This window comes from Euleptes europaea, unplaced genomic scaffold, assembly GCF_029931775.1.
Source record: "Euleptes europaea isolate rEulEur1 unplaced genomic scaffold, rEulEur1.hap1 H_1, whole genome shotgun sequence".
Classification (NCBI taxonomy): Eukaryota; Metazoa; Chordata; class Lepidosauria; order Squamata; family Sphaerodactylidae; genus Euleptes; species Euleptes europaea.
In genome coordinates, this window is record NW_026612049.1 from 1,116,230 (window position 1) to 1,130,020 (window position 13,791).

Genomic DNA, 13,791 nt, shown 5'->3' on the forward strand with positions numbered 1-13,791 from the left:
AACAGTTTAATTACAGTCTGACGTAAACACATTTCTGCACACTTTCCCTGCAGCATTTTATCATATTAGAATTGATCAAAATAGTTGCCTTGGGCTGACTCGAACAGATAGACACCTGGAGCACCATTTGGGCAAGCTGCCGTTGAGCAGGTTACATACGCTATGCTTCACGGCAACTCTTTTTTCCCCTTTCTTTGTGGATGGAATTACCTTGTTGGGAGATGAGTTGATCTAACTTGTTTTACAGCTTTTATATCATTGATGTGCTACTCCTTTAAAATGTATAACATGATGCAGTCCAGACATGCATATTCTTTACTGGTGTCACGTTATGGAAGCTTTTAATCTAGCCATGCTGCTCTCAGAAAATAGAATCATAGCATCACAGAGTTGGAACGGACCACCAGGGTCATCTAGTCCAACCCCCTGCCCAATGCAGGAAATTAACAACTACCTCCCCCCCCCACATCCCCAGTGACCCCAACCCTCCCCCCACCATGCAGGATCCCAAAATCAAAGCACTCCCAACAGATGGCCATCCAGCCTCTGCTTAAAGACCTCCAAAGATGGGGACTCCACCACCCTCCGAGGCAGTGCATTCTGAAATGTTTCAGTTCTTTTAAGAAACATGTCTAGATATTACCAGTTCTTAACTGCTATATTTACTTCTAATAGTTTTGGAGTCAGCCAGGTATTTGAACAATTACATTCTTTAGACTAGGCTTCATAAACTTTTTCCACTCGCAACCCCTTTTTTGCCCGAGAAATGTTTACATGACCCCAGGTATATAGGTATATAAAATAGGTATACAAATCAAACATTTACTGATAATAAATCATAAAAAAAATTATTTTAAAATTTAAAAAAATTGCGACCCACACATTCAGTTACGCGACCCACTGTTTAAGACATTTTGCTTTAGACAAGGATAAATGTTTATTTTAAAAAATACAGTTAGGCCTCACTCATAAACAGAACCCAAGCTTACTTTCTCTGGTCCCTGTGCAAATTTATAATTTGTAATCTCAGAATCTCGTCAGATACATACAGTCTCATGCCTCACTGTATTGAAATTCTATATTATTTCTGAATATACTTAAAATTTCTGCTGACAGGAAGATTTCCATCCTTGGAAGTGACACTTTCCCACCTTCTGCTGCAGACCAAAATGCCCTCAGTGCTGTTTTTGGAGGACAAATGACCCCCAGGAATATTGCAAGTCTGTTGCAGAAACGGCAAGTCTGTTGCAGTAACTGGGGCTGTAGGTATTGCCCCAGTGGGAGATGAGAGGGATACAAGATATTTGGTGCCATGCCAACTCACAACATCACTTCTTGTGCAGTACCAGAAATTATGTTATTGCAATGCTCTAAGATTCACTTGAGACAATGACATAACTTCCGTTTTCACTCTGGAAGTGATGTTGCATGTTAGTGTGATACTGCAGGGCCCCCCTTTCCCCTGCCAGCCGGTTGAGTGGCAGCAGAGAATAGGGGGCTCAAGGCAGGAGGGGGGGATTGATGAAAATCACACATACACCCATACACATTCAGAATTTTTAGACAAGATCCAGTGCGTAGACTCCATCATGGAAATAGTTTTGTAGGCAGAGATGGGCCTCTGGACGCCTGTAAAGTGTATCCTCCCCCCACCCCGGTCCCTGCAGTGCTGTTTTCTGAAATTTTAATATGCATACCTGTCAACATTTGGAACACTTCTTTCATTATTTAATTAATAAAATTGATTCAACGTTGGAAATATACCTTAGCCATTTTTAAAGTGTTAGAAGAAATGAAAAATACTTTGGTAGTGCAATAACATTGGTTTCTGCAGGAGATTAGCAAATGTTTTTATATATGAGAGAACACAGAGTCCTTAGGGTCACACCCAAGTTATTCTTAATAAAATCAGATAACTCATTATAGTTAGTGCCACACCCTAATACATGTTACTGCAATAAACTCATAGTCAAGGAGAGACCTCGAGTATCCTCTCTGTTTCCTTTACAAACAGTTTTTGTTTTGCTTCAGTTGTACACTGCCTCTATTATTACACTGAGAACAGAACATAAGCACTCCACTATGATGTCAGTGCATATTAGGGACACCAGAGAAGCCCTGAATAACTTCACGGCACAAAGAATGCAGGAAACTATAGCGAGTGTTTCACCTTCTGTATGCTTGCTGCTTAAAGTTCTGCATATGTTTCAGTAAAAGTACATGATTTATTCTATTCTGTTGGATACATTTCCTAAAATACATAGCTCTTGCAAAGAGACATGTTTGCTGTGCTATACAAACTGATAATAACTCCTGTTGGCATTCCCTATTATTTACAGCATACCTCATGTGTAGTGGTGACTCTATTGGTTTAGATATATAATTTTGACTACCCGTGGTATTTGAAGGTGTACTATTGGCAGCTATGTGACCCCCCCTTTCTCCTAATACATTCATTTTGTATTTGGGACACCCCCAGGGTAGTGGAAATGTAGGGTTATGGAGAAACTCTGATTATATTACATTTCATAAAGCATTATTTCAAGCTGCTAAAATATTGCTTTTAAAAAAATAATAATGTTTTTTTCCATAATGAGGTGGCAGTCCGTCAATTAAATGGGTTGCACTCCAGAAATTAGATTTGCAGGCATGTAAAAACAACAAGTAGCATTGCAGCCATTCAGTTCTTCTTCTTCTTTTTTTAAAGATGACTGCTCAAATAATCTTTAACTTGTGTAATATTTTTCCATTTCTCAAGTAAATTTAGATGCAAGATTAGGAATAAAATTTAGTATTTTGTATGTTCTTTCTTTTGCAATGTTGTACATATGATGTGATGAAAAAGCCTGCATACATCTTATCAGTATGTTAACTTTAATGTTAGTCCAATGATGTTACTTAAAAACAAAGAAAGATGGGTTCTTAATCAGTGGTGGTGGTGACTTGTGCCTCAGAAAGGAGCAGGCCCTACTCAACTCCCACCCAGACCTTCTCTCTGCTCTACCCCCTGAAGCTGCTCATAGAGGCACTTCCTATAGGCTGTGATAGTTAAAAGGAACCTCCACATTCAGATGGAGTACATCTCTGGGGAAAGAACAGTAGAACACTTTTTCATTCATGCCATACTTATACATTTCCCAGGGTTCTTTGTTTGGCTGCTCCTGGAAACAGAATGCTGCATTAGATAGAGGCTAGTCACTTGCCCAAGATTACCAGCCAATCTAGAGTCGGAGGTAGTGTCTGGACCCCCCAAAAATCAGGCCATTCTTTTTGTCCCCATGTTTACAGTGTCCAAAACAAATATTTGTTCAATTGTGCAAAGTGGCTTACCTCTGTTGTACTTGAATGAAAAGGGTGATTTGGTCTAATAAATCAAAAGGTCATAATAAATAAAGTAGCTAGTATATTTGCCACTGCTGCAGAAGCACGTTTAGTAGTTTGAAAACTTCAGTAATATAGTACAGGGAATTACATTTTGTCACATGTTGATGCCATTCTTCAAGTATTTCAGTATAGTATGTTATATTTAGATCAATAGAAAAGAGCAAGAGTCCAGTAGCATCTTAAAGACTAACAAAATTTCTGGCAGGGCATGCGCTTTATATTTATATAAATGTATATGTATGATACAATATATTTGAATAATCCCATTATATTCTCAAAACCGTGAGAGGTAAATTAGGCTGAGAGACAGCAAATTATCAAGGGATTACAAAAGAGAAAGGATTTGACCCTGAGTAGCCAGTGCCAAACCTAGGAACAGCTCTTTCCACATGCATGATTTACTCTACACATGCTGTCAAACTGGAACTGGGTTTTTTGGAGTTTCCACACATTTCCCTCCAGTCGTTCTCCTACCATGCAAGCAGCCCTTCTAAGCCCTGAAATTTTTAATTTACTGTTATGCAGGAGGCAGTGTACAAAAAGCAAACACTTTTTGTCAAATGGCTTTTTAAGAGAGTTTGTCAATCTTTTGATACTTGAAGCACAGTATCTCTCCCCCCCACCGACCCAGAAATAAAATTGGATGCACGTTACTCTCTCTGCTATCAAGAACTTTATTTTCATCTGCTTCCCAAACAACTTTCAGTTCTTCCTCATTCCACGGAACCAGTAAAAAGTTAAAGCTGTTGCTGTGAAGCCTCCCCAGTACCATCCCACCCTATTATAATTCTGTGAAATGGGATTCTGGCATCAGCTCAAACCCAGGACAATCTCATGTGGGGGGGGGGGCAGGCTTGATTGCAAGGGGTTTGAGGTATGGTGATATATTTTGCCATTTTAAAAACAAAATGCAACACAGCTGTAGGATAGCCCTGTTAACATTGCCTCCTAGTATACTTTCCCTCCTTTTTTTCCAGTTCATAGGGAATCGGTTAATCTCTGTCATGGGCAATGTCAAAATATGGAAAGATCAGTGATTACTCTTGCTGTTCATGTAAATGAAATGTGCCCATTTTGAATACAATTAGCTTTGTCTTGTAATATATATAGGGGCAACTAATGGTGTGTAAGCAGTACTTTAGTACTGTGATGCATAAAGTGTAATATGTGGGCTAACATAGCTATTATGTTGTATCACTATTTCAGATATGTCTTCTCCTACAATGAAGAAGCCTGAAAAGCCTTTGTTTAGCACTACATCTCCCCAGGATTCTTCACCAAGATTGACCACTTTCCAGCATCACCATCCGGGAATTCCAGGAGTTGCACACAGTGGTGAGGATGCAAGAAGAATTAGCTAGTCTTCTCCCACTGCAGTAGTGTGGAAACATTAATTTAAGCCATTGGCTTTGGACACTATTTAAAATTTCCATGGGCAGAAGGATTGCCATCCGTGGAATGTGATTTTCCTATCTCCACCCTCCTACTACAGTCCAGAATGCCTCTGGAAATGCTGCTCTTGAGAGATGGGGGACCCCACCCCAGGAGTAGTTTGGGGAGGAATCAAAGTTCTACAATGAGAGGGGGAAATTAGTAAAAATTGCCTCCTATTCCTCCTTATCATGGAAATTTTAGGTGAGATCTAAGCTGTTATTTATTGACAATGCTAAATTTTAATATTTGGCAAAAAGGAGTAGAAAACATTTATGATTTATGAACATTATGGCTTATGACAACTTCTGTCTGCTTTGAGTAGAATAAATCAATTTATAGCATTTTATACCATATAAGCCACATAAGTGTATCATCTTCCATGTCTAATTCAGTCCCCTTGGATTACAAATAATGAAATCTTGAAACAGATGCTCTTTGTAAGAGCGGTGGTTTGTGGTTAAGAGCGGTGGTTTGGAGCATTGGACTCTGATCTGGAGAACCGGGTTTGATTCCCCACTCCTCCACATGAGCAGCGGACGCTAATCTGGTGAACTGGATTTGTTTCCCCACTCCTACACATGGAGCCAGCTGGGTGACCTTGGGCTAGTCACTCTCTCTCAGCCCCACCTACCTCACAGGGTGTATGTTGTGGGGAGGGGAAGGGAAGGTGATTGTAAGCTGGTTTGAGTCTCCCTTAAGTGGTAGAGAAAGCATATAAAAACCAACTCTTCTTCTTTAAAATGTTATCTGTTCTGTAATCAATTAACTCCATATTGGCATGGACTCGTAAAGGGGCACACACTTTGCAGATGTTCCCGTGGATGACATGATGGAAATTCTGAGTCATAAAATGTACGGAGTAAAAGTGTAAAAGTTACAGTAGGGGAACTTTTGGATTATGAATTATTGAGGCTTCATATATTGACAAGTTTCTTGAATTTAAACTTGTCTCTGTAAAGATGCTTCCATTTGTGGGGGATAGACTACATTTGATAAATACAGTGAAGTAAATTAAGATGTTAAGTGCAATTTCAATTGATTTATTTCAAAGGCTTTAAGTGCAGTTCTTATTTGGAAAAAAATTAGATATAAAAAACCAATTGGATATCAAAACTGGACTTTCTGTAGTTATTATCTAGAATAGACTTCTTCAGTCTTTTCCTTGTCACGAACCAAAATTAGTTAAACAATGTAGTCTTGTTTTTTTTTTAATTTTCTCTTTTCCCCCCCCCCCGTGAAATCCTGGAAAGATACTGTGGCCGTAATAATAAACTCCTTTTGCCCCATCTAACCTGAATGTCTGTACCACAACAAGAGTGAAGGAGAACTATAGCAAAGAAATTGAGGCAATTAGCATAGCAATATTAGGAGAAAGGAATATTTGAAAAGAATATGCATATTTATAGATATTAGAGATAAGAGCAGAACAATTATCCATATAATTCAGTGATGAAAATAGCTACCTTGAATTACTAGATAGACTGAAGAAAGACTCACATCATCTGTCCGAGGATCTGATTAGACAATGCATTAAACACGGGTTGGGGAAAAATCCAACCCACCTAGCGTTTAACATGTGACCCAACATTCACCTTTAAAATGCAAATTGGCTCCCAGGTGTCCACCCCACATTCTTTCACTAGTAGAAAAGGGCTGTGGGGGAGGGTTGTTTGTCTTCCTGGCAAACATCCCACTCCCCCAGCCCTTTTCTGCTAATGAGAGCATGCCATTTTAAAGGTGAGTGTCAGGTCACACATGAAACACAAATTTGGTTGGGGTTTCCCCCACCCCAACTCATGTTTTAATGTATCATCGAATCAGATCCTGAGTGATGCTGATAGTACTACTGTCCTCCTTACTGATTTGTTCTGAGGAGTACAAGCTGATATATGTGAAATGCTTTAAACACACAAAAAGTAGGTTCTTGTGGGCTATCCGTCCATACTTATACATTTCCCAGAGTTCTTTGTTTGGCCACTCCTGGAAACAGAATGCTGCAGTAGATAGAGGCTAGTCACTTGCCCAAGATCACCAGCCAAACTAGAGTCAGAGGTAGTGTCTGGACCCCCCAAAAATCAGGCCATTCTTTTTGTCCCCATGTTTACTTCTGCAACACATTTGCCAGGAGGCAACCTAGAGAATCTGAAAGTGACTTCCCTGAAGTCACAAAGTAAGTGACTGGGATGAGCTTCAAGCATCAAATCTATCACATCAATTTATCTTTAGTTAATTTACCCTAAAACATTCAAACCCAGATCTTCCAAATCAATGTAATTTGAATAAATTAATCCTCAGAACTGTTACTTCCTCAGTAGTTTATAAATGCTAAGTATGTGACAAAGGGCTGAAAATCAGGGCTAAAGATAGCCAAGGAGAAAATGGCAGAAACCCTTAGCAAAGTAGTGGAGGAGGCAAGGCAAGCTGGAATATTGGGAGGCAGGAAACTAGTGGGGGAGGGGAATTTGCCATGTTGATGTTCTGAGAGGCTCTGGTTTCTTTAAGGACAGCATAAAATTCCAAATTTGTTTGTTCCTCTCTGACTTCTCTATGATGAGGGAAAGCCATTATTAGAGGTTCAAGAAGTCTCTTTCAGGATATGAAATTAAAATCCCTAAGATGATAGTAATTCCTACAAGTCAAGGGTTGAGGGAGAGATCTTCATTTTTGCTAATGGGTTTTGTTTTCAACTATACTAACCAGCCACTTTGAATACTGGGAACAGAAGTAAACCTTCGACCAGTGTGTTGGGTCACACAAGATTTCCTCTCTGGAATACAAGAAGTTGGACTGGCTGGAGGTGGTAACGATAACAAGTTTTGTTTCACCTTCATCTTTCAATGGCAATATCAGCTTTGCCTTTGGAGAACACCTCTACAACCACAAGTGAAGATGTTAGGCAAGGCCATGAGCAACCAAAGCCTGGCTCAGGCCTCATTTCCCTCTTTCAGAGTTGAAGCCCTCAAGTGGCAACAATAGCGGCCTTTATCCCCTCTTCTCCTTTTTAAATTCCAATTAGTTTAAAAGGTGTATGTGTCAGAGAGAAACAGAAGGGGGGGGAAAGAATAGTATCTTGCTGCATACAAGCAACTGTACTGGATTTCAGCCTCTATTTTGAACTGATTTTGAATTGTTAAGAGTTGATAAATGCCACACAACATTGTACCTTCTCAGGTAGAAAGCACTGTCCTTCCCCCCTCACTTCTTGATTATTCAGTGTTTTATTTTAATCAAACAAAAAGTTGCTCCATATAAATGGAATGTTATTATTCACTGTGATAGTATCATTTTCACACCTGGTGTAACAGCTTTGCAGCAAGAGGACATTCTGTACATTCCTTTCATTACTATAGACATTACTGTGTTTTCTGAAATTACATACAATCTCTTCATAGAAAAGTGTGTGAAGAAGAAACAGAATGCAAAGGAAAAAATATGTATAGGATGTGACACCCTTTTCGTTCACTAGAGATTTTGCCATTGGGTGAGATATTTTCCCAGGCCCTGAAGTTGGATGTTCATTAGCATTTTTACAATGGACAGCTAATTATGCACAGTGTTATTGCTTACTAATTATTCCCTACCCCTCTCAGCCAGTTACCCAGGGTATAGCACAATGCATTATGGGATCATTTGCTGACTCTTAGGACTCTAACTTTGTTCCCCCTCTTAAGAGACAGCTGTGAGTTTTAAACAATTTGTCAGCTTGTTTGCCTTGCCTGGATTTTGTGTCAGACTTGATAAAAGAAATACGTCTCCCTTGGGTGGTGTTTTGTGTATTTAAAGACATTTTTAAATCAAGTAATGGCATAAAATGTGTAAAGTGAAATGCCTATTTATGTACTTGGAGGATAATAATAGTGGGAATGGAAGTTTGGTGGTTAACAAAGTTGTGGATCATACCTGGGTGGAAGGCAAGGAAATTAATCCATTCCAGTTCATGGTTTATTTGGTTTTTCTTGTTGTGTCTGAAGAGCTTTGCTGTAATGAAACATCCTAAATAACTTCCCCTTTATCTTGTCTCCTCTAGTCATCTCAACTAGACCTCCGCCTTCACCCTCACCATTGCCATTTCCACCACAAGCTATTCTCCCTCCTGCCCCATCTAGCTACTTCTCTCATCCAACAATCAGATATCCTCCTCACCTGAATCCTCAGGATACTCTGAAGAATTATTCTTATGACCCGTCCAGTCCACAAACCAGCCAGGTACTGTAATACTCCAAAAATCCGTGAGTAATCCTAGGAGGAATGTGTCTGCTGAAAATGTTTGGAGCTTTTTGTTTAATTTGTTTTAATTTAGGTCTTCTAATTTAAAAGATTCAGTATTTTTTTTCAGTTACATATGGCTGAATAAAACGGGGCTGCTCACTAGCACTCATATTCCAACTGTTGTGGATTATAAAATGATCATTTTGGATAAGCAAAGAGATAAGAGCATGACCCTGTGAACATTTGCACAAATCTCTTAAAAAAGGCAAGATGGTTGTGCCCATAGAAATTAATACTATGAGCACAATCAGGATTTTCCTTTTGTCATCTGGAGAATGACAGGTATCTCTGCCTTCTGAAGCTGATAATGGCAACTGATTGTACATGCCATTTTCTGGACTGTAACCAGATCTTTCTGATTAAACTTGCTTATTTTGTATTGAAGTCATAGCCATTAAAAACAGCTTCTGTAGTGATGATTCACAGGGGTGAAGGAGAAGCAAGAAATTTGCTAATGCATAGACGGAAAAGAACATGCAAACCTATTGATAGGCAAGCTATTTAAATAAAATTCTATTGAATTGCATATTTTGCATATATTTGGTAAATCTTTGCTTAATGCTAATGAGTGTTGCAGATATGGAAGACTGGTTCTTGGGTTTTGTCAACAACAATTTCATACAGTTGTGTGGCAGTTCAGATGTGTTTCCACAGTGGCCATTAATATGACTTTTAGCAGAGAAGTAATTTCTAAAAGACTTGTGTGCAATTTTTTTAATGGCAGCAATTAATCTGTCCCCTAAATGATCTAGCCAAGGTATGAAATATTTGCAGTCTTTGTCTAAGATAATCTTAAATCATATTCTTTTCAGCACTCCTCATATGATCCATAGTTCACATCTATAATATTATAAAAGAACTCTATTACTTGTAAATCATCTGAAACTAAACGTAGAGCACATTGAATTATATTAATTTCATTTTCCTTTTGTAGATCAGTCTTCTTTTCAGTTTGTGTTTATTACTTCAATTCACCCATCTCTTTTCATCTTGGCTGTTACCACAGCTGTGTACAACAAAAATTAAAACAATAAAATCAGCAAATAAGTAATACCATATCAATAGATATAACGAAAATAGGCACAGTAAAAAAAGTCAACAGTACAAAACCTGAAAAGTTCTTAAAGAATAAAAATATTATCCTGTTCTTTTGAAGTAGCCAATAATATGGATCTGGTGGGTTTCCGCAGGAGGGACTTTCACAAAACAGGAGCTACCATCAAGAATATTTTGTTCCTAGTGGATGATAGTCTTGCAAACCTTTCTGGTAGAAATAATAACTGAACCTCATCACCAAAGATGTTCAGAAGAGCAAATATTTTCAAATGTCCAAAATTCAGTTTGTTACACCTTTCTAAGTCCTTTGACTTCTGTGGATATAGACGGGTGTGATATAGACAGGTGTGATTCTGCTTACCATCAACCTTTTAGCATCATAGCTTGCTGTCACATTTTGGTCCAGTTTCCAAGACACATTCTAGGATTGTTGAACATGGATATCTGTGTAATGGTCACATGGAGAAGTTACTAGGATATGCTGTATTAGGGTTACCAACCGCCAGGTGGTAGCTGGAGATCTCCTGCTATTACAACTGATCTCTAGGCTATAGAGATCAGTTCACCTGGAGAAAATGGCCGCTTTGAAAGGTGGACTTTATGGCATTATATCTCATTAAAGTCCCTCCCCTCCCCAAACCCCACCCTCCTCAGGCTCCACCCCCAAAATCTCCAGGTATTTCCTAACCTGGAGCTGGCAACCCCATGCATTACTGTGGTGCTTATCCATGATAGTTCATAATTTGCACACTAGCTGAAGCTGGTAAAACAGGCTTTTGGCCACTTCTCAAGAATCCAGGAGCAAGATGGACCTAAGCTATGAGCATTAACCAGTAGTGGTACATGCACTCTTTTCTGGACTACTGAGGAACAGGTTTAATGTAGTAGTTTAATGTAAATCATCATGGGAATTAAGATGACACACTGTAGCACAACTGCCTACATGTTGAATGGTGATCTCCCAGTTCCATCTTCTGGAATCTACTTTTGATATAGAAGCAGTACCTTTTTTTTTTTTACTATTCTGGTAGTAAAGATGCTTCATGAAGTATCAAATACAAGTTCCTTATAACTTAATTTGTATAGGGTTTCAATAGAATACAGGAATTGTGGTACCAGAATCCATTGTAGTTATTGGACTAAGGATGAACATTTTAATCCAGCTGTAAGCCTGTATGCCATTATGTTACAGAGAGTGTGGTATTTCTTCTTATCATTATACGAAAAGTCTAAATAATGTAGAATTTGTCCTTAGAATATTAATCCTGATTATGAATGCTGAGTAGTAGATTTAGGCTACATATTACTGCCAGTGTCTGGATTTTTAAAAATTACTATCTCATAAAGCATTTTTGCTGAGACTCAGTTGAGAAGAGAGCACACAGGAGCTGATTTTAATTTGTGTAAAAATTGCCATGAATAATAGAGTCCAATTAAGATATCCATTAGAAGTCCTTAATGTTAATTCAGTGTGGAAAATCTAAGGATTCTGTTGCTTTGTTTTGTCAAACTGATATCTCAATTAAGCATTATTGAGAGGGAAATACGCAAATTAAAATCAGATCTTCAGTACTCTATTTTTAAAGGAATTCCTTTACTTGTATTTCAGTTTTGTAGGCAGTTTCTTAAACATGTTAGATAATACCAAATTGTTATACAGATTTGTGTTCAAATTTTCAAGAAAAGTTGTAAATTGATAATGAATTGTATACTCTTTTTACTGTTCTGACAACTACACTTTATCCTCTTTGATACTGCGAACCATATATAATTAGCAGAAGTACTGTTGTGCCTTGAGAAGAAGAGTCTCTAATTAAAGGAATGATTTACTAATAACTTGCATCAGAGATTAGCAGATGTGGGTGTCTATGGCTCTTTTCAACAACAACATGCATCTTGCACAAATTTTAAAGTCACAGTATTTGAGTCCATTGCATTGATAAGTTTGAACATGAGATGGCAAAAATATGCACTGTGATTCTTTGTGTTCAATGAAATTGAACACAAAGGGGGAGGGGATATGATAACCATCTTCAAGTACTTGAAGGACTGTCATATAGAGTATGGTGCCAAGTTGTTTTCTGTTGCCCCAGAAGGTCGTATCAGAAACAACGGGTTGAAATTAAATCAAAAGAGTTTCCGTCTAGACTTTAGGAAGAATTTTCTAACAGAGCGGTTCCTCAGTGGAACAGGCTTCCTCAGGAGGTGGTAAACTCTCCTTCCCTGGAGGTTTTTAAGAAGAGGTTAGATGGCCATCTGTCAGCAATGCTGATTCTATAACCTTAGGCAGATGATGAGAGGGAGGGCATCTTGGCCATATTCTGGGCATTTAGTAGGGGTCACTGGGGGTTTGGGGGAGGAGGTAGTTGTGAATTTCCTGCATTGTGCAGGGGGTTGGACTAGATGACCCTGGTGGTCCCTTCCAACTCTGTGATTCTATGAAATTGCCCACACCTGTTTCCCTGGAATATTTTACTACATATTCATTTTTGTGCAAAATGTTCTTGCTTACTTGTTTTGTGGGATCAAAAATCCTCTTTCAGGATGTTGTGTAAGGATATTGCATTTTCCTGGCACACAAATCACAATATTTAATTATAGAAATACGCTATTGTTCCCTTATATTGTCATTACAAGTGCTCTGTTGAAGTGCCCTGGGGGCCCTTGGATAGTGCTTGTGACATGACTTGTAATGCATGATAAAACCCATTGTCCCAAATACATGCCATGTTGTGAGTTTTTTAAACTCTCTTTCATTGGAGCTCTCCCCTGCTGCTGATGTCTCATCTTCAGAGGAGAAGGTGGTGAGAAAGCCAAGCTAGTCCTCTCAGCAATGCCCCACCATTTTGATGAACTTTGTGGGGGGGGGGTTCCCCCAGTGTTATTATTTGGTCATTTCTCCTCTTCTGTGCTGGAGCTTGCCTGCTTTGATTTTTTTTTAAAAATCCCAAAAGCAAGGGTGTTCCATATACACTGTATCCCATTACATGTAGAATAGATTTGTACTGTTGTCCTTAATGTGGGATTTAAGAAACTAGTGCTCATGGTCTAAAATGCAGATGAGAATCATGTTCACTGACCTGTTGAATAAGACCAAAATGGTAGGAAAGGAAATGAGTCCCATTTGCCTTGCTTTGCCTGTTTGAAAATAGTAAGACAAATCATTGGGAAGACATGGGGAAATGCTTATGCAAACCTTATTGAAACATGCAATTTGATTTTAAGCATGTTTACTTGGACATAACCTTTGGGTTCAATGGTACTTACTCCCTAGTAAATGTGAAAAGGACAGCCATCTAAGAGTGCATTCCTGAGGTGGGGGGAAATCGTTTGGAGGTGGTGTGACCTCACACCAGCATAAGTGCCCACTTATCACACTTACGCTGATGAGGAGGGCATTCCTGTCAGCTCCTGGGTGCTGTGGAGCTGTGCAGGGCTCCTCCGCTGGCGCATCCTCTATGGGAACTAAATCCGGGAAGAGAACGGCAGCACCAGTGGGAGGGAGACGGCGTTCCCAGAGCATTCCCAGGGGCAGAGCTGACTTTAGTCAGCTTTCTAACCCATTCCAACCCGAGAACACCCCTTGCTGCTGCTGGGAATGCCCCTCGACCTTTTTTGGCGTCGCAACCCCACTGTTCTCGCTCTGGA

At 39.1% G+C, this 13,791-nt stretch overlaps 1 protein-coding gene across 11 annotated transcripts in view; it reads left to right on the plus strand.

Annotated features, from left to right (window-relative positions):
• The window catches only part of LOC130492890 (nuclear factor 1 B-type), a 444,072-nt gene that overhangs the window by 351,724 nt on the left and 78,557 nt on the right, over positions 1–13,791 (plus strand). For all 11 annotated transcript variants that reach the window (XM_056866639.1, XM_056866645.1, XM_056866640.1 and 8 more), the window contains 2 exons: positions 4,591–4,719; positions 8,846–9,024. In XM_056866639.1, coding sequence (XP_056722617.1) covers positions 4,591–4,719; positions 8,846–9,024 — 308 coding nt within the window. The remainder of the gene's footprint in view (positions 1–4,590; positions 4,720–8,845; positions 9,025–13,791) is intronic.